This window comes from Lithobates pipiens, unplaced genomic scaffold, assembly GCF_037356315.1.
Source record: "Lithobates pipiens isolate NorthernLeopardFrog02 unplaced genomic scaffold, aLitPip1_a1.2 Scaffold_27, whole genome shotgun sequence".
Lineage (NCBI taxonomy): Eukaryota > Metazoa > Chordata > Amphibia > Anura > Ranidae > Lithobates > Lithobates pipiens.
This window is the reverse complement of record NW_027507788.1, coordinates 21,744,717-21,764,445: the sequence shown is the minus strand read 5'-3', so window position 1 is coordinate 21,764,445 and position 19,729 is coordinate 21,744,717. Positions and strand designations below refer to the sequence as shown.

Sequence of the window (19,729 nt, the reverse complement as noted above, 5' to 3'; positions counted from 1 at the left end):
CCCGCCGTGCCGTGCGATACTAAATCTTTGGAACAGCTGACCTTTGAACTAATTCCCCATTCTAATGTTGCAGTATGCATTGAAATGTTTACCACTGCAAGTTAAGTTTAATGTTTGGTTATATTTTTGTTTGTGCTTTTACTTTTATTTTTTTCTTCACAGTATCCTATACACAACTCATAGCATTCAAAGGGACAGGTATGTTGTGAACCTACAAAATTTGAATCAAAACTTTTCAGTCACTAAATTTTTGGACATTCATAGTCATTTCAGACTACAGATTGTTCACATGGAAGTAGAATTTAAAGCTATTATCAGGCTAGTATGTACTTACTTTTTCCATCTTATTAATATCCTTTTATGAGTATAAAGTTAATATCTTTAAATACTAATGGTCTTAACCATCCAGCAAAAAGAGCGTCGATGTGGCAAATGGCTAACACCCAGCGATGTCAAATATTGTGTATACAAGAAACCCATTTCAAAACAGGCGCTACTCCCACTTGCACCCATAAGAACTTTCCTCACATATTTACAGCATCAGGCCAACAGAAAAAAAGAGGAGTACTTATTGCCATACATCATTCAGTTAATTTTCAATTGCATGAATTTATTGTAGATACCAATGGACGATACCTCATATTAATATGTACCATTGATAATACACTTACTTCATTGGTAAATGTGTATGCGCCTAATAAAAGGCAATCCCATTTTCATTATGGCCTGATGAGAAAAATAGGTAAATGCCGAAAAGGTGCCTTAATAATTTGTGGAGACTTCAACACAATACATGAACAAGAACTAGACACTTCTAATCCCAAAACCAGAACCAACTGTGCACTTAAATTTTTTTTGAATAAAAGCGATCTCTATGACGTATGGAGATGCTATCATCCTGGAGATCGTGAATACACATATCATTCCCTGGTACATAATACCTATACTCGTATCGATTATATTTTTACGGATAAGTGGTTATTGCAGCGGGTGAGGGAGTCTGACATTGCACCCATCACTTGGACTGATCATACCCCAATTAGTATGACTATTCTACCTAAACACTCTCAAACGACCCATTTTCTATGGAGAACAAATGCATATCTTATCAAAATGCCTACCTATGCTACAGCTATAGAAAACCAGATAACTGAATTCTTTAAATATAATGTGGGATCGGTGTCAGACTCCGCCACCCTATGGGGTGCTCATAAAGCATTTAGTAGCGGAATCCTAATGCAACTGAATGCTCAATTAAGGAAAAATAAAACGAAACTCATTGAGAAACTTACTGCTGACATTAAAACATTAGATTCCCAAAACCAATCTCACCCATCACAACAACTGAAAACTAAACTACAAATATTACGTCAGGAACTCAGAACGACTTTATTGGATACATTTGAAAAACATACTAGAAAACTTAAAGCTAAATATTACCATACTAGCAACAAAGCAGGAAAAAACATGGCACTTCGGATCAAAGGCAGATATTCCAAATCAAAGATTCCATATCTATACCACCCTATTACTAGAGAAAAATTGCAAGACCCCCAAGACATAGCGAATGCATTTAGCTGTTATTATAGCTCCCTTTACAATCTTAAAGATGATTCTCAAACTCCCACACCTACCCCAAAGATAATAAGTGATTTCTTAGATACTATTAGTCTCCCATCATTAACTACTGATCAAATCTCTGATCTTAACGTCCCATTTTCAGTGGAAGCAATTGCTAGAACTATAGACTCCCTGCCCAACAATAAATCTCCGGGCCCAGATGGAATGATAGGAGAATACTATAAATTACTTCGAGATATACTGGCTCCCCACTTATGCTCACTTTTTAACGAAGCGGCATCCAAATCAGAATTTCCGGCTGAGATGCTTCAGGCCTTGATCATAACACTGCCTAAACCAGGCAAAGATCCCAATGCTCCCCAAAATTTCAGACCGATTTCATTATTGAACATTGACATCAAAATATACGCCAAAGCAATAGCGAATCGACTGATGAACTACATACCAGACCTCATTCACAAAGATCAATCTGGCTTTACTAAAGGTCGACAATCTTCAGATGCAACAAGACGTCTGATTGATATTATACACTTCACTGAGAGACATCAAACGCCTTCTCTGCTCCTTTCTTTGGATGCAGAGAAGGCGTTTGATAGGGTCCATTGGGGCTATTTACAGTCAGTGCTTTTAAAATTCGGCTTTCATGGAAATATTTTATCGGCAATTTTTGCACTGTATAAGGGCCCCTCAGCGAGAGTATACACAAATGATATGATGTCTAGGCCCTTTGGCATCTCGAATGGAACACGACAAGGTTGCCCCTTATCTCCTTTAATTAATTTAGCCATCGATCCTCTAGCAGAACGTATACGATCTGACACAAAACTATCTGGTATAAAAATTGGACAAATAGATAATAAAATAAGTCTGTTCGCAGATGACATAGTGCTTATAGTGTCTGATCCTATTTCATCTCTCCCGAATCTCCAAAATATACTAACGACATTTGGAGCAGCATCATATTATAAAATCAATGAAACTAAGTCCAATATTTTAGACCTAGGATTAGATAACACAACCAGGCAGTTATTGTCTAATAAATACCCCTACCACTGGAAAGACAAGGGGATTTCTTACTTAGGAATGACTCTCACTAACAAAACAAAACAGTTATTTAAAACAAACTTTTTACCATTTAAGAAACATTTTGAAACAGATCTGACAACACTTAGTAAATTCGAATTTACATGGGCTGGTCGCCTGGCAGCTTTCAAAATGATGACCTTACCAAAATTATTATATCAACTCAGGTCCCTTCCAATATGTATCCCTAAATACTACTTTAAATCCTTACAAAGCGTTTGGGAAAATATCTATGGAATGGCAAAAAATCCCGTTGCGCATACCATATACTAATTAAACATAGAAATATAGGTGGTGCGACCGTACCTGATCTACAGGATTATTATGACGCAACTCTTTTGACCCAATTGCAAGAATGGTTCTTGCCTACTCCTAAAACTTTATGGGGACAAATTGAGAAAGACATCACACGACAGCCTAATATGCAATTCTGGTTACTTAGTAGGAAAATTAAGTCCACAATTACAGCTCAATACCCACCAACGGTGAAAGCGACGCTACACTCTTGGCAGAGAATCATCACATACAAATGGGATAAAACTCCAATCACGGTGTTAAACCCTCCTCTAACAATTATACCAACATTAATTCCTGGCGTACAAATAAACGACTGTAATTTGGGTCGGGATATCAAACTTGGTTCCTTCTTCCAACAGGGCTCATTAAAGTCTTTTTCTCAGTTAAGTAATGAATTACAGCTACCGAATTCTGAGCGATCTACATATATTCAAATAGAAAAGTGTCTGCTACACAATCCACAACTCAGAGCTTCAATCCCGGTTAAAATATGGTCTTTCCTCAATAACCATGCCACCTCACAGAAAGGAGTAGCTACAATATACCCAATTCTAGGGGAAAAAAACATACCCAGCAAACTACCTTCCTTCCTTAAATGGGAACAAGATTTGGGGCAAGACTTTTCAATTAAACAATGGATGGCTTCCCTACGAAGCATATATAGGGCCACTGCATGTGTTACACTATGGGAACTGGCACAAAAAATTGTTCAAAGACAATACCTGACTCCACATATCCTAGCAAAATTCAAGGGGAACTCGTCACCTAATTGCTGGAGAAATTGTACCCAATTGGGGACCCTATTTCATATTATGTGGGACTGCCCAAGCTTACATAACTACTGGCAGGCAATCTCCCATTTACTCACTTCCGTAACAGGTATTGTCCTTCAACTTTCACCAGAACTAGCCATTCTGAATATGAATTTACATACGATTCCCAAACAATATCGTAAAGTAGTAACACATATACTTTTAGCTGCGAGACTATCCATAACTAGAAAATGGAAAACTGACTCTCTTCCTACTATGACAGAAGTTATAGAATTAACCCAACTCCACCACTCCTACGAATTGTTATTTCCTAATGACAAATCCCTATATATTAAGGAACAACAACTATGGGAACCTTGGAGTACATGGTACAAAAATTATACTTCCACAATTTAGATAATGCTGATTCTTTAATCATATAGAAGAAAGAACTCCTGTGCGTTTTAATATTTTTTTTTGGATGGCTTTAAAAATAATTTCATAACAAAGTGACAAATATATCACGTGTTTGTTTATCTGAATTGAGCTGCGGAGTAAGAATAGATCTTTATTTTCCTTCATAAAAGATAACTACTGTGTTTGAATTTCCTTTAGGATGTTGGACTAGGTACTCCAAGACACAGATAGATCCCTGTGAGGGGTGTCTTGGGGTCCAGAAGTGGCCATTATTCATATCGCTATCTATAAATCTTACAATAATTATATTACGGACTTTATTATACAAATTCTAAGAGACTTACTCTTGTTCGAGTCCCTTTATGACTATGAATATTAGATACTTGGGAATACTACTTTATTCTTTATTGTGGATTATTTGTTTATATGCTATATTGTGCTGAGAAAACCCTGTCACTACATTATACTGTGTTATGTTACTTTCATTACTATATATTTTTTTTTTTTTGTTTTGTAACCCTTGTTGTAACTAACTCTGCTAAAAATCTCAATAAAAACATTTGAAAAGAAAGGGCCCTATGGAACAACTTCCTCTAACGTGAAATGACTTAATCTTAGGCTGATGCAACACTGCATGCAGTACAATACTGCAGAACCTGCCTACAAGCCCACCATACATATAATTCTTGCTCTAGGACCTGGCTTATTTTCAACAAAACAATACAAACTTATAACAATATTGCCTAATAAGAAATGTATGGATAAGATTCATCAGAAGGTTGACCAGGGCCGTCTTTAAGGCAGGGCAAAAGGGGCAGCTGCCCAGGGCCCTGTCATTGTTGTGGGGCCCAAAGCAGCTGCCTCATACTTGCCAACTATCTCAGTTTAAATTCCCTTGTCCCTTGAAGTTTTAGTCCTGTGATGTGTCCTGATATCTCAATGTGAAGTGCTGGTACTAATTCTGCCCAGCTCTGCCCTGTTGTGTACAGATGACTCACCTGCAGACCCTGTTTTAACATGTAAATAATCAGCATTCATATGTAAATAGAGACGTCATTACTAAGCAAATAGATATGGATAGCGGCATTGATCTGTAAATAAAGGCAGCATTCATATGTATATCATGCTTCCCTGCAATGAGAAGATGATGAGCTGTAACCTGTAGCAACCAATCAGCTCCTGCTGCTGACAATCAAAATCAGGGAACAGAGGGGGCGTGCTCCGTATCTGAATGCACACAGGGAGCTGTGACTCGGCTCAGGTGCCCCCATAGCAAGCTGCTTGCCGTGGGGGGCACTGAACAGGAGGGAGGGGCCAGGAGCACAGAAGAGCCTGAGAAAAGGAAGGCTTGGAAAAATACAGGCTTATAGGTGTAACACCGGCTTAGTATTGCCTCTGTAATATATGCAGATTATGGCTCTTTGAAACATTGCATTGCATTTTCTGGCTAAACTGATAGCAGGAGAGACTGTATTGGGTACAGCTGCAGGATTGAAGGCAGATTGGTTACTGCTGTAGCTAAGAAGGAAGCCCACCCCTAACAACAAAAACAAGGAAGGACAGGATTGCATAGAGCTGTGATTGGGGAAGAGAGAGGAGGACACAAGAGGAGAGACAGACTGGCATTGTGGCAGCCAGACAGAAAAAAGTGTCCCATGTGCCCGTCTCCTGAGCACTTCCAGAGCCTGTGATGTTGTCCATGACTCTCCTAAAGGAGAGATCTTCTGCCATCCTTGTGTTAGTGGATCTTGCCTAATCCTGCTAAGTCCTATTTACCGCTAATGCAGCTCTATCTGAAGGTGGATCACCACATCTGTTAATCTTTGTGACACTTTGCGTAGATACCCCTTTCCATTCTGTGGATTACAAATATTACTTCACAAATTAGCACTCAAACACAGGATTTAAAGGGGCCCAACACTGGCAGACTCTGTGTGTGTGTGTGTGTGTGTGTGTGTATAGACTTCCCACTGGCCAGTGGTTTAGCTAGAACCTACAAGACCTAGATAGGCTTTTATAGTCAGTAGTATCACTTTTGGGTAATTGTTGAAAATTATTTTTGTATTGTGCAACTGGCAGTTTCGTTCACTATATTTCAGGCAAGGCCTCCCACTTGCGATTAGGCCCCTTTCACACTGGGGTGGTGCGGGCGTCGGCGGCCAAAAAAGGGTTAAAACCACCCGCAAAGCGCCGCAGCAGCGGCGTTTTGCCGGCGGTATAGCCGCGCTGTCCCATTGATTTCAATGGGTAGGAGCGGTTTAGCAGCGGTGAATACACCGCTCCTTCACCACTCCAAAGATGCGGCTAGCAGGACTTTTTTCACTGTCCTGCCAGCGCACCGCTCCAGTGTGAAAGCCCTTCCGGCTTTCACACTGGAGTGAAAGGGGCCGGTTTTTTCAGGTGCTACACAGGCGCTATTTTTTGCGCTGTAGCGCCTGAAAACCGCCTCGGTGTGAAAGGGGCCTTAAAGTGAATGAACACTAATCCTGTTTTAATTTGCTGAGCGATTGTACTATATCATTGCATTTAATATTGGTATTCTGTTAATCAGTTTATCTCTTTTCAGGGCATATTGCTAGTTCTAATAAAGCCCAGCTAAATGTTTAAACAGTGTATTGGCGTTACTTGGATCCAGGGGAGGGCGAGTCATCACTGGTGTGGGACAGAAGACCTGTATATTACAGCGGCCCTTGCGGGAGGAAGAGCAACATAGGAAAAAATAATGAGCCCATACAATCACTTTAAGCGTTTCAAGAATTCATTTAAGTGAGATGAACTTTGGTACACATGGTTTTAATATTTCAAGCCACTGAAGTGTCTTGTCTCTGCACACATTGCTTGAATATCTGTAAGTTATATTCATATTCGATGTTACTGTCACTATACATTGGGGCTGATTTACAAAGGGTTTGCGCCATGAGTTGCGGCGCAATGACCGTTTTCGTATTCACAAAGCATTTGCGCCTGTAACACAGCACAATTCCCCATTTACTATTAGCATGTCGCCGCATGGGCGACCGCAATCTGTGCACCCCTATAGACCTGGTGCACGCATTCTTCAATAAGGGTCTGGTATAGATTTGGAGGGGGGACCCCTACGCCATTATTTCTTTTTTTTTTAGCGCGGCGTTCCCCTTAAAATCCATGAAAGACCTGAAGGGTCTGGTATGAATTTTGAGGGGGACCCCCACGCCATTTTTTTTTGGCGCAGGGTTCCCCTTAATATCCATACCAGACCTGAAGGGCCTGGTATGCTCTTGGAGGGGAACCCATGCCGTTTTAAAAAAAATTAAAGTCACCTGGCCTGGGGGCGACTTAAAGTTGTGTTATAAGTCGCCCCAAGTCGTGTTGAAGTTGCCCCAAGTCGCGCTGTGATTCACACTCAAGTAGTCTCCAAGTTGCCTCCCAAAGTCGCGCTGGAAGTCGTGTTGCCCCTGTGTGAATGGACTGTTAATGATACGGCGTGCGCTATTATCAATGGCATATTATTATCGCGTGCGCTGGCATAGTATCATCTGTTGCGCTTATACTCATACGCTCACTTAATAATTTATCTGCCGCACAAAATAAGGTATGAACCGGCACAGCGCTTTCATTTTAGTAAATCAGCCCCACTGTATACTATGATCTGTATCTTGATATGATGTCCCATTATTTCTTGAAATATTTGAATGTTTCTCATATTCTCACTCCTGAAGAAGGAGGGAGCCACAGTCTCTGAAACGCGTCGGATGTGAGAAACCATATAATTATGTCTATTATTTACATATTGTACTCATTTTGAGTGATGGTCAAGCCCTTCATGTACTTTGTTTTTAATGCATACATTCTTATTTGTCCTTTTTTTTCGAAATAAATAATTTATAATTGTTAATCTACATTATTTAAAATTCTTTTGTAAAAAAATGTTGTGCCTTAAAAGTCCACCGAATAGGGGACCTTTTGTGTTTCTCTTCTCAATATCGGATGTGGAACAAACAATCTTTGGGTAACGGCGCTGGCTAAACACATTGTTTTGGTACAAGGTGCAACTCCATACACTTTGAAGACTTAATTTAGCTAGAACTGGGAAATTGTAGGATAATCTTATTTGCACGGTGATTTTATCCTGTGTACCACACTTACTTTTTGTGTCGTCTGTTTCTTGAAAAAAAGTAAGCTAACACAATGACTAGAACCAGCGATAACACAGCGCCAATCCCAATTCCAGATGCCTGACCATAAATGTAATTGTAGTCATTGTAGTCGTCATCGTCTGTTGACTCTGAAGGAAAGAAAGAACACATTTTGTAAGTCAGTGACACAATATACATTTATTTTTGTTAGTTAAAAAAGACAAAAGTCAAAGTATGTATGTCAAATGTATGTAAATCCAAAACCTTTTTTTATTTTAGATTTTAGAATGTGGAAGGTTAGAACCTCTATCAGGTTTTTACTGTTGTCCCAAATGGGGAGATTCCTCCTCGATCTTGCCTTGGTCACAGAAAGTGATGAAAAAGCCAAAAAATTGCTGTCATAGGAACATGATTAGTGGTAACATCTTCTAATGGGTAAAACTATTCTGATGACATCTGTCAAGGAGGTATTCTCCTTTTTGGAGAAATCTAATATTACATCCTCCTGTGTCTCTAGGACAAGAAATAAAGGAATCTAAAAATCTAAATGTAGCTGATGGACCACATACAGAAAAAACTTGAAACAGAAACTTGGCAGTGGTCCTATTCATCACCTACTCTATCCAAATTCAAGGTCCCCATTCATATACTAGGGCCAATTTTTTTGGACAGAAGCCAATTAACTGGGGTCCCTCGGCGGCTCCCGTGATACAGCCGGTGGCTATAGCCGCTGACTATATAACTCGGCCCCGCCCCCCGGCGTGCTGCATCATTGGATGTGATTGACAGCAGCACGAGCCAATGGCTGCTCTGCTTTCAATCCATCCACTCCAGTCAATCAACGGCTAGGCTGATTGGCGAAGAGGATGTCGGGGATAAGCGCGGGACTTTCGAGGGGTCAGGTAAGTAAAACAGGGGGGGCTGGGGGCACCGGCACTGTCAGAAGTTTTTTCACCTTAATGCATAGAATGCATTAAGGTGAAAAAACATTTACATTTACAACCTGTTTAAGTTCACACTGGTATTAAAAGCAGGCATTTGAGAGGCATAAAAACACCCCTCAAACGCCTATGCAAATGATGCAATGGACAGCACACAGTGCTGTTCACACTATCAAAAGATGAAGCATTAGTGTCACGTTGCTTCAAAATTACAGCTTCATGTTGAGTCAGGAGGCGTTTGAAGCCTTTCAACGCCTCCTATTCAAGTCTACGGTAATGCTTTGAAAATGCTCTGGAAAGCAGTTGTGGTGAGGTTTTAGGCCGTTAAGATTGATAAATAGTTGAGGAGAAATCACCTAAGAATTGTTTCCCAAGAAACTCCTACCACATCCAATAATACAACAATTTTGGAAAAAGATGCCCTTTGGGGATTATGCGGGTAGGAGTGAGAAGTAAGAGATAGATCTATCCCTTAATTCTTACTCCTAACCGCATAATCCACAAAGGGCGACTTTTTCCAAAATTAGTGCGTTAAGATTAGTTTATTTCCGGTTATGGAATAGGCATGTGTGGAACGGTTTTAACGCGCCATAACGCTCATCAAACGCATAGGGCATTTGGGGAGTATTTGTAACTTGTCTTTAACACTTGTATAAAAGCCAGTCTAACGCCTATACTGAAGCTCATTAACACGAGTCTAACGCCCATACTGACACTATAGGAGCGTTTGTTAAGCATTAGAAATGTGGTCAAGTATGAACAAGCCCTAGGATGTTCTTAAACTTACCGATAGTTACATTCACATATATGGAATCCATGGCAGTAAGCCGCGTCACTGAGTTATTGGCCACACATGTGTAAGTCCTCTCTTCCTTGGTCTTGCTTAGATTTACCTGGAAAAAATAAAATTAACGTATTTATCATTTAACAAGCACTTTTTCCCCCCTTAACCACTTCGCGCCCGCACTATAGCTGAAAGACGGACGCCAATTGCCAGGAGGGCGTCCCTGGACATCCTCCTGTTTACTTCCCCAATGTGTGATCCCGCGAGCGTGCATCGGGGAAGTTCTGTGCTGGCTGTGTCCCTTGGACACAGCCAGTCACAGATGGCTGTAAATGGCCAATCACAGCGTGTCCAATGAGAGATGATCTCATATGTAAACATATGAGATCATCTCTCATCGCCAGCTCTCCCTCCTCACACAGAGACAGCGTGTGAGGAGGGAGAGACGAGCGGCTGCAGCCGTAAGTAAAAAAAAAAGGAAAATAAAATGCCACAGTACATGGCAGTGCAATCTGTCCCCACTGCCATCTGTCCCCACTGCCACCTGTTCCCAGTGCCACCTGTCAGTGCCATCTGTCCCCAGTGCCACCTGTTGTCTGTGCCATCTCTCCCCAGTGCCACCTGTCAGTGCCATTTGTCCCCAGTGCCACCTGTCCCCAGTGCCACCTGTCAGTGCCATCTGTCCCCAGTGCCACGTATAAGTGCCATCTGTCATCGGTGCCACGTATAAGTGCCATCTGTCATCAGACCCTCTTCCTTGGTCTTGCTTAGATTTACCTGGAAGGAATTCTGCTGGACATTTATATCTATCCCGTTTAGTCTCCATTGATAAGTGGCTGGTGGGACAGAATCAGCAGAACATTCTAATAAAATGAAAGAATTTGATGGTGACCGTTGGGTGTTTACTTTGATGTTTTCTGGGCCATCTGCAATAACAAAATGCTTGTTAGAATAAAAGGGCTGAAGGGAAAAAAATAAAAATAATTGACAAAATAATACAAAGATATAGAGTAAAACCTTGGTTTGAGAGTAACTTGGTTTGAGAGCGTTTTGCAAGATAAGCAAAATTTTTAAATAAATTCTGACTTGTTTATACAAGCGATGTCTTGATATACAAGTAGCGTCATGTCACAACTGGGTATAAAAGAGAAGACAGGCGCCTCTATGGTTACATTTAATGAAGGTACAACATTTAGCAACTCACATGGTTGATGATTAAAACAGACATATCTAAGTATACAGACATCCGGGGTAAAACTGTCCACATAGACTGTCCCTTGCACCGCCATCAATGTCATCCCTTCCACGGGCACTTGATAAGCTCTTCAAACCTCCCTTTCAGATCGCTCTACTACAGGGTAGTCTTCCCGGTCAAGATTTCAGACTGACAGTGGTGAGAGCCGGTGGTGCGGAGTACGGTCTATGTGGACAGCTTTACCCCAGATGCCTGTATACTTAGATGTGCCTGTTTTCTATTTCAATATTTTTTATTAAAGTTTAAAAAATCATAGCATGCCATGGTCTGCCCACACAGGGGCATCTTCAGACAAGCATGTGAAGAAACAGCGTATACCAGATCATCTATCTTCAGATCATAGTGAAATTTAAATAACAAAGTTAACGTATTTATTGGTGTATAACATGCACTTTTTCCCCCTTAACAACTTCGTGCCAGCGCTATAGCTGAAAGACGGCTACATCACGGACGTCAATTGCCGCGAGGGCGTCCCTGGACATCCTCCTGTTTAATTCCGCAATGTGCGCTCCAGCGAGCGCGCATCGGGGAAGTTCTGTGCTGGCTGTGGCTGTAAATGGGCAATCACAGCGGCCGTTTACAGTGCGATCAGCGTGTCCAATGAGAGATGATCTCGTATGTAAACATATGAGATCATCTCTCATTGCCGGTGTTCTGGCGTATAGAGTCCGGGCATCACATAGTGTCCACAGCAGACGAAGCTTCGGAAAATCTCCGAAGCTGAACGGCGCCTGCGCCGTGAGTGGAGGTGGTAGCCCCACCATCAAAGCGGACATAGGGTTGTGAATTTTAGAGGGCCCCTCGCGGGCGAGCTTCGCTCGCCACGCTTCGGGCTCGGCCTCGCTGCGCTCGGCTCTTTTTTATTCTAACTCTATGTCCACTTGGATAGTGGGGATAGAACCTGCTCCTAGAACACGTGATGGTGCTCCCTGCATGTTGGTCCTCTCTAAGTGGCTAGGCTGTGGAAAAGTCCCACACATGTGTGTATAGGAATAGCAAAGTGTATTTTGGGGGTGTCATTTGTGGTTTACACGTGCCGTGTGAGAGAAATAACCTATTACAATGACAATTTTGTGGAAAAAAAATCTTCATTTTGCAAAGAATTATGGGAAAAAATAACAACATCAAAAACCTCACCATGCCTCTTACTGAATACCTTGGAATGTTTACTTTCAAAAAAGGGGTAATTTGGGGGGGATTTGTACTTTCCTGGCTCAAGAAATGAGATAGGCCACCAGCACATCAGATGTGATCAATTTTGTACGATTTGCACCACATATTGTAGACTCTCTAACTTTCATAAAAAGCAAATAATATCCACTAATTTGGGTAATTTTTACCAAAGATATGTAGCAGTATAAATTGTGGCTAAAATTTATGAAGAAAAATTAATAATTTGCAAAATTTTATCACAGAAACAAAGAAAATGCGTTTTTTTTCAAAATTTTTGGTCTTTTTTCATTTATAGCGCAAAAAAATAAAAAACCCCAGAGGTGATCAAATACCACCAAAAGAAAGCTCTATTTGTGGGGGAAAAAAAGCTCAAAAAATGTAATTTGGGTACAGTGTTGCATGACTGAGTAATTGTCATTCAAAGTGTGAGAGCGCCGAAAGCTGAAAATTGGTCTGGGCAGGAGGGGGGTTAAGGTGCCCAGTAGGTAAGTGGTTAAAATAGGGGAAAATCGTGCGTGTGTGTTATACGCTGATATAGGCTGCCATGGAGGGGAAGGAAGGGACAAGCGCTGCCAAAATAGAGCCTTATTTCCTGTGTACTCGGCTCGGCTCACAGTCACGCTCAGTCCCGCCCCCTGGACAGCTCCTAGCATGGACATCCCAGCATTGGACCGGCGTTATGTCCATCATAGGATCCGGCCCAAGGGGCGGGATTGGGCGTGAGGCCGAGCCAAGTACATAGGAGATCTGGCTCCAATTTGGCAGCTCTCGTCCCCTCCTTCGCTCGTCCCCTCCTTCGCTCCTAGGCTCCTACGCTCGGCCACAGCCTATATTGGCGTATAACACACACATGCGATTTTGCTCCTATTTTAAGGGTGCATGTTATAGGCCGATAAATACGGTAAATTTGTTATTTAAATTTCACTATGATCTGAAGAGAATACTCTTTCTTTTCAGATCGACTAAATCTCTCAACTTTTAGATTAAGACTCTCTATCTGTCCTGTTTACTATTATCACTGAAAGTGAAAGTAAAAGAAAATTACAAAATTTGGGATGTAGAAAAAAAAAATTTGGCCTTTTTGTTACACTATAAATCATAGGGTAACTAAATTAAAATCAGTATAGTCTCTGTTTTATGGCTAACATACAAAAAAATCTAGATGTCATTGCTACTTACACCCAACAGTTATTGTGATGGGATCACTGTTCGCCTTACTGACAGGGTTATTCGTCTGGCATCTATAAACTCCTGAGTCCGAACGTTTAATCATGGAGAAGCAGACAGTCCTGTTATCTGGAGATAGAGTAGCCCCAGAGGGGACCCGGCTCCATGCTATCATCTCCGCATTAGTAGAGGTACAGGTGATGTTGACGGCATCATTTTCTTTGGGATGTGAAGTAGAGGTTGTGATTGTAGGTTTGCCAACCATATCTGTAAAGAGAGGAAAATGGGAAGAGTTAGACTACCTGACGGTCTTTCTGGTTAAACTACACTAATATTGATCCCACAAACACAATTTTTGACATTTAAAAACAAAATCATTATACTCTGTCCTTTGCATAATATGAATTAAAGGACATGAAAAAATATCAAACCTTTGCCTAAAATTTTGCTCAGCCGTCTGCTGCCCATTAACATCTCTAAGTAATTCTTATGGAGAAGGTTTATCTTTGAGAACTTGGCTCCCCCCCCCCCCACCCCCTTTAATGCCGCAAACACAATCTGTGAAATTCATAAGGCATGTCATACAAAAGATTCCCATTAGAATATGGAAAACCAAATACTAATACCCTTGGAACTTTACTAGAGGTGCATCATCATCCATACAAAAGTTTTCATACAATACCGTTTAGGTGTTTCCACCAAACATTGCCTTCTTCACTCCAAACCGTTCTAGCAGACCGAGAGCCAATACCAGGCTTTTTACCCCAAGCATCATACACAGACAAAATGTTTAGGTAGAACCCAAGGAATGACTGTTTATTGAACAGAAATACAGGTTTTTTTATACACCTCAAAAGTAGGTCAGTCACCACATGAATGAATGAATGAATGAATGAAATACTTGTATAGCGCACAATGCGAACTGAATCGCCTCTAGGCGCTGTCACACAGGAACAATAAAACCAAAATATTACCCACAACATCACACAATAATGGTTAGATAACCAAGTAGAGTTAACACAAGGCTAATCCCGTCATGTAGGATCCTCCAAGAGTAAGCAAAATTATCCAACAAACAGAAACAATAGGTGACACAATTAACTTATATAACAATGGGAATTCACACCTAGGAGGCACACAATGAGAGAGACACACTTAATAAACACATAACACCTTAACCACTCCCGCCCGCCATATAGCAAAATGACAGCTAGAAAGTGGTTCTGTTATCTTGACCGGGCATCATATGATATTCAGCAGGACAAACCGCGACTGTGCGTGGCGATCTGGGGTGTGGTGTGACACACATATCTTTGATTGAGGTAAAGAGCCTATGACATAGGCTCTTTACCACATTATCAGCTGTGTCCAATCACAGCTGATCACAGTGTATTGGCTTTTCCTCTACTTGCACTGACAGGCGTAGAGGAGAGCCGATCGGCTGATTTCCTGACGGGGGAGATTGATTATCATATAGCCCCCCCGAGGTATCCCACCCATGGCCACCAGGGATGCCCACCCATGACCACCAGGGATGCCCACCCATGACCACCAGGTATTCCCAAAAGAGCCCACCAATTATGACACTCTGTGGTCATCAGTGATGCCTGCCAGTGCCTCCTGATCAGTGATGCCTATCAGTGCCGCCCATCCATGCCCACCAGTGCCATTTATAAGTGCCCTCCAGTGCCACCTAGCAGTGCCAGCTATGAGTGCCCATAAGTGCCACCTATGAGTGCCCATCAGTGAGGCCTATCAGTGCCACCTATCAGTGCTGCATATAAGCACTTCATCACCAGTGCCCATCAGTGCAGCCTCACCAGTGCCCATCAGTGAAGGAGAAAACTTACTTATTTACAAAGTTTTGTAACAGAAACAAAGAAAAACTTTTCATTTATATTTTACATTTTCAGTCTTTTTTTTATTTGTAGCACAAAATATTATAGGTTGGACTTGATGAACTTGGGTCTTTTTTTCAACCTCACCTACTATATAACTATGTAACTATGTAAAAAATAAAACCCCCATTGGTGCTCAAATACCTCCAAAAATAAGCTCTATTTGTAGGAAAAAAATAATACTAATTTTGTTTGGGTACAGTGTTGCATGACAATTGCAATTGTCATTCAAAACGTGAGAGCGCTGAAAGCTGAAAATTGGTCTGGGCAGGAAGGTGTATACTGTAAGTGCCCTGTATTGAAGTGGTTAATAACCAGACAATAGCAGGAGAACTTCTGCATGAGGTCGCTTGACCTAATTATCACAGTCTGAAGCAGTCATTGCTGGTTAGGGCCTAGAAACCTCAAATATGTTTATGGCTCCTCCAGTCCCCAGAGTCTGTGTGTTTTGGGGAAACATGGACTTGAATCCGAAGCACGAACACTCCAAGGGTCCTCCAGGCACACACCCCCCAAAGAGTAGTGCTCCTCAATTAAAACAACAAATCCCTATGAGGGGGACACCAAAAGAAGCCTTGGGTGGGAGTTGTAGAAAGAAGACAGGGATGCCAAAGCAGGAGAGGGACGGAAAAGAGAAAAAAAGCCAGAAGATCAGTCATCAACAATCGTTCTTCCTACAGGGTGTACAATGTTATAGATCTTTCTTTTTAAAAAAAATAGGGTTCAGTTATAATGTATAAAGTTTAAATTTTATTGTATTTATTAAATTGTCTATAACATTATACTGTATATACAGAGAAAACATTGGGTATAATAATTAAATACACCCCCTGTAATGGTAAAAAATTATTTAAAAAGTACAAAAGGACATGGGAGCATATAATATTACTAAGCTAATATTTTCCAGTCAATAGCCCTCTTTGAAATTTACAGGCAATTCTCACTCAGTGATAGAAAAAGGGGATGAATAAATCCTGAGAACAATACCTTATAGATGCATCCTAGGGTGCTTAAACCCATCCTGCCTCCAGTCCCACCCCGGCCATCTCCCTTATATGGGGTCCCCATTCCCCCAACTCCCAACTGTCATGCGGAATGCTGACAAGCACAAGCTGCACAGGCCAAATACCACCAAAATTGCAAACAGTGCAAACTGTTTTCTAACTATATGGAAACTGTGGTATGGATGATAATGTACCCAGAGGCGAACTGACCATTTGGCCACTCGGGCACTGCCCGAGGGCCCTGGGCCACTAGGGGGCCCCATCTCAGGGTTGCCAGCCTCAGTAAAACCAGGGACAGTATGTAAAAATCTGTGTTTTTTTTTTACATCTGTCCCTGAAATGTCCCTTACCAACATCCTTTTGGTCTAAAAATCCCAAGATTATAGCTGCCCCACCTCTCAAGTACCTTCTCAGCCAATAGAAACATGTCTGTGTATACTGTGTGTACATGTATGTGTATACTGTGTGATTGTATACTGTGTGAAAGTTTGTGTGTACTGTGTGGCCCCATAATCTCTGATTGCCCGGGGGCCCCATAATCTCCTATTGCCCGGGGTCCCCATGAGTTGTCAGTTCGCCCCTGGATGTACCACTAGTAAAGTCCCACGAGTATTAGTATTTGGTTTTGCATAGATGTACTGTATATGGGAATGGTGGTACATCATCTTATGTTCTAGATCACAAACTAACTTTTGGATGATACCCATTAAAACTCTGGCTTGCAGAACTACAAATATGGTGCAACTTGCAACAAATTCATGTGCATGTCAGTAAGATGAATTTGAGGTGGAAATACTTCCGATAGAATTTTGTCTGCAACACATTTACACATGTAACACAGTTTATTTCAACATGGAAATCCAGAAATACAGGGGCCTGTAGAAGACCGATTGGTCGAAAAGCGTAGGGATTGGTGTTCATTCTCTTTTCCCATTGCCTTGTTTTTATTCATTTACGAGTGATCACCTAATATCGTTTTTTAGAAATAAATCCCCATTTTGATATATACCATGTGGAAGCCCTTTATCTTTTTTCCACATATTATCCGGATGTGAATGTGTGTGGTGTTCATCCTAGAACTTACCATCGAGTCCTAGTTGTGACGGATACCTTTTGAGGCCACCCTGGAGGTTTTGCACTTTCTCCTTGGACCCTAATTCGGGAACCGGGACCACCATGAGCACCCGTCATTTGTGACACATTGCCCGCTAGACTCTGTGTCCCTGACATTAGAGTCCATCTGTTCTGGTAAGAGCATTCACATTTCCTTTGTGCAATAGATGATTGATGATGGGTTTACTGAAAAGGATAGAGTCTTTCTGTTCATCCATCTGAGAAGTGCCATCTTCTGGTGTTTGATGCCATACTTTTTGCCATATATTGCCATTGTTAGAACATTATTTTGCACATTGTTTGTCCACATTTCATTATAGATGGACTTTTGGAGCTGTTTATATTTTATTAGCATTGGCACTATTATATTACTATTACTATTATATAGTGTTTTAGCGCTGCATTTTCTCTATTTATGTCTATTTGTGTTGGTCACATTTTTATGTAGCTTCTTTTTTTTGTTTTTTCTTTCACATATGCACTTGGGATCAGTGCAGTAATTTCTAAATTTTCTACATATCTACAGACTGGTCAGGGCAGCCATGCTGACCCGTGTTCAAAGCCAAAAGCAACTACAATGGACATGTGAGCATCGGAATTGGACCATAGAAGCAATGGCAATATCCTGGTCTGATGAATTCAAGAATGTTTTGAGAAACACAAGAAAGAGTTCAAGGTGTTGACTTAGACTCCAAATTCTCTAGATTTCAATCCAATCGAACATCTGTGGGATGTGTTGGAAAAACAATTCTGATCCATGGAGACTCACTTTAAGACTTATAAGACTTAAAGGATCTGGTACTAAAGGCTTGGTGTCATATACCTCAGCATACCTTCAACGGTCTAGTGGAGTCCATGCCTCGATGGCTTATGGTGGGTGGTCATAAGGTTATGGCCGATTGGTGTTTTTTATTTTTTTTTCATTATTTTTAATATTCTCCATATGGAGTGGCAGCCCCATATCCTTAAAGAGGAGCTGCACAAAAAAAAAAAAAATATTAAAAGCCAGCAGCTACTAATATTGCAGCTGCTGACTTTTAATAATATCACACTTACCTGTCCCAGGTTCCAGCGATGTCGGCGGCAGATGACGAGCGATCGCTCGTCTCGCTGCAGCCACCGCCGCCATCCTCTGTCAGGGAATCGGGAAGTGAAGCAAGAGGGCTTCACTGCCCGGTTCCCTACTGCGCATGCGCGAGTCGCGCTGCGCTGGTTCCCCGCTGTGTCTCTGGGAACTGTGTGTTTCCCAGAACACAACGGGGGGGGGGGGGGCAGAGCCATGCGGCGGTGGGCGGAGCCATGCGGCGGTCTGGCCGGAAGTGGGTGCAGTTACCTGGATTATCCAGGTAACTGCACCCCCCTCCCCCCCGAAAGGTGCCGATTGTGGCACCGGAGGGGGGGAGGGATAATACTAGCGGAACTTCCCCTTTAGGGTGAAGAACCGCTTTAAGTATACCAAACTCAATGTCTGCTATAGCTCCTTCACGACCCCTCTTACCACCCACCCACCCCCAGAAACAATTAAAAAAATACAAGCACATTTCAGGTAAATCAGTCTGACAATTGTCTGATGAGTTACTCACCAAAGATTTTTAAGTAGACAGATGTATCGCTTACATGTTCTGCTTGTATCCTCACTATGTAATGTCCCTCATCAGATATGTTTAGGTTGGAGATCTGTAGTGATCCATTGGAGAAAGGTGTCACCCTACTATGGAACAGATATCCAGGTTTAACTGGGGACTTATCATCAGAGATATATGAAAGGATTGTATAATTTACGAACGTGATTGGTCCTTTATGCCAAACAAAATAATTAATGCCCCTAGTATTCCCAGTAACACTCCCCAGTGACAGATCCCCCGATGACCGGATACTGAGGGATCAGCTGAATACTCGTCATTCCACTGGATACATCCACCAAGACACCGAGGAGAACTGCAAGAGAAAGTGATAGATAAGAAGATCAGTGATCGCATGTTTAAAAGAGAAGCTCAGGATTGTAAAAAAACTAACAATTATGCTCACCTAGGTGGATGCAGCATCGATCCAATGCTGCATCTGTTCCCTGCCATCTCTGTGGTGAGAACTCAGCGATCAAACACAGCTGATCGCTCAATTCTCCCCCCTCCGCTCTGAGTAGAGAGCC

The 19,729-nt window shown here is 41.7% G+C and overlaps 1 protein-coding gene across 1 annotated transcript in view; it reads right to left on the bottom strand.

Moving 5' to 3' along the window:
• Window positions 1-19,464, bottom strand: part of LOC143933385 (cell adhesion molecule CEACAM2-like) — a gene marked incomplete at its 5' end in the record, with an annotated part of 37,936 nt that extends 18,472 nt beyond the window's left edge. The window contains 5 exons of the mRNA XM_077456252.1: window positions 8,256-8,394; window positions 9,974-10,079; window positions 10,748-10,896; window positions 13,578-13,832; window positions 19,164-19,464. Of these exons, the coding sequence (XP_077312378.1) occupies window positions 8,256-8,394; window positions 9,974-10,079; window positions 10,748-10,896; window positions 13,578-13,832; window positions 19,164-19,464 (950 nt within the window). The remainder of the gene's footprint in view (window positions 1-8,255; window positions 8,395-9,973; window positions 10,080-10,747; window positions 10,897-13,577; window positions 13,833-19,163) is intronic.
• Window positions 19,465-19,729: the final 265 nt, after the last annotated feature.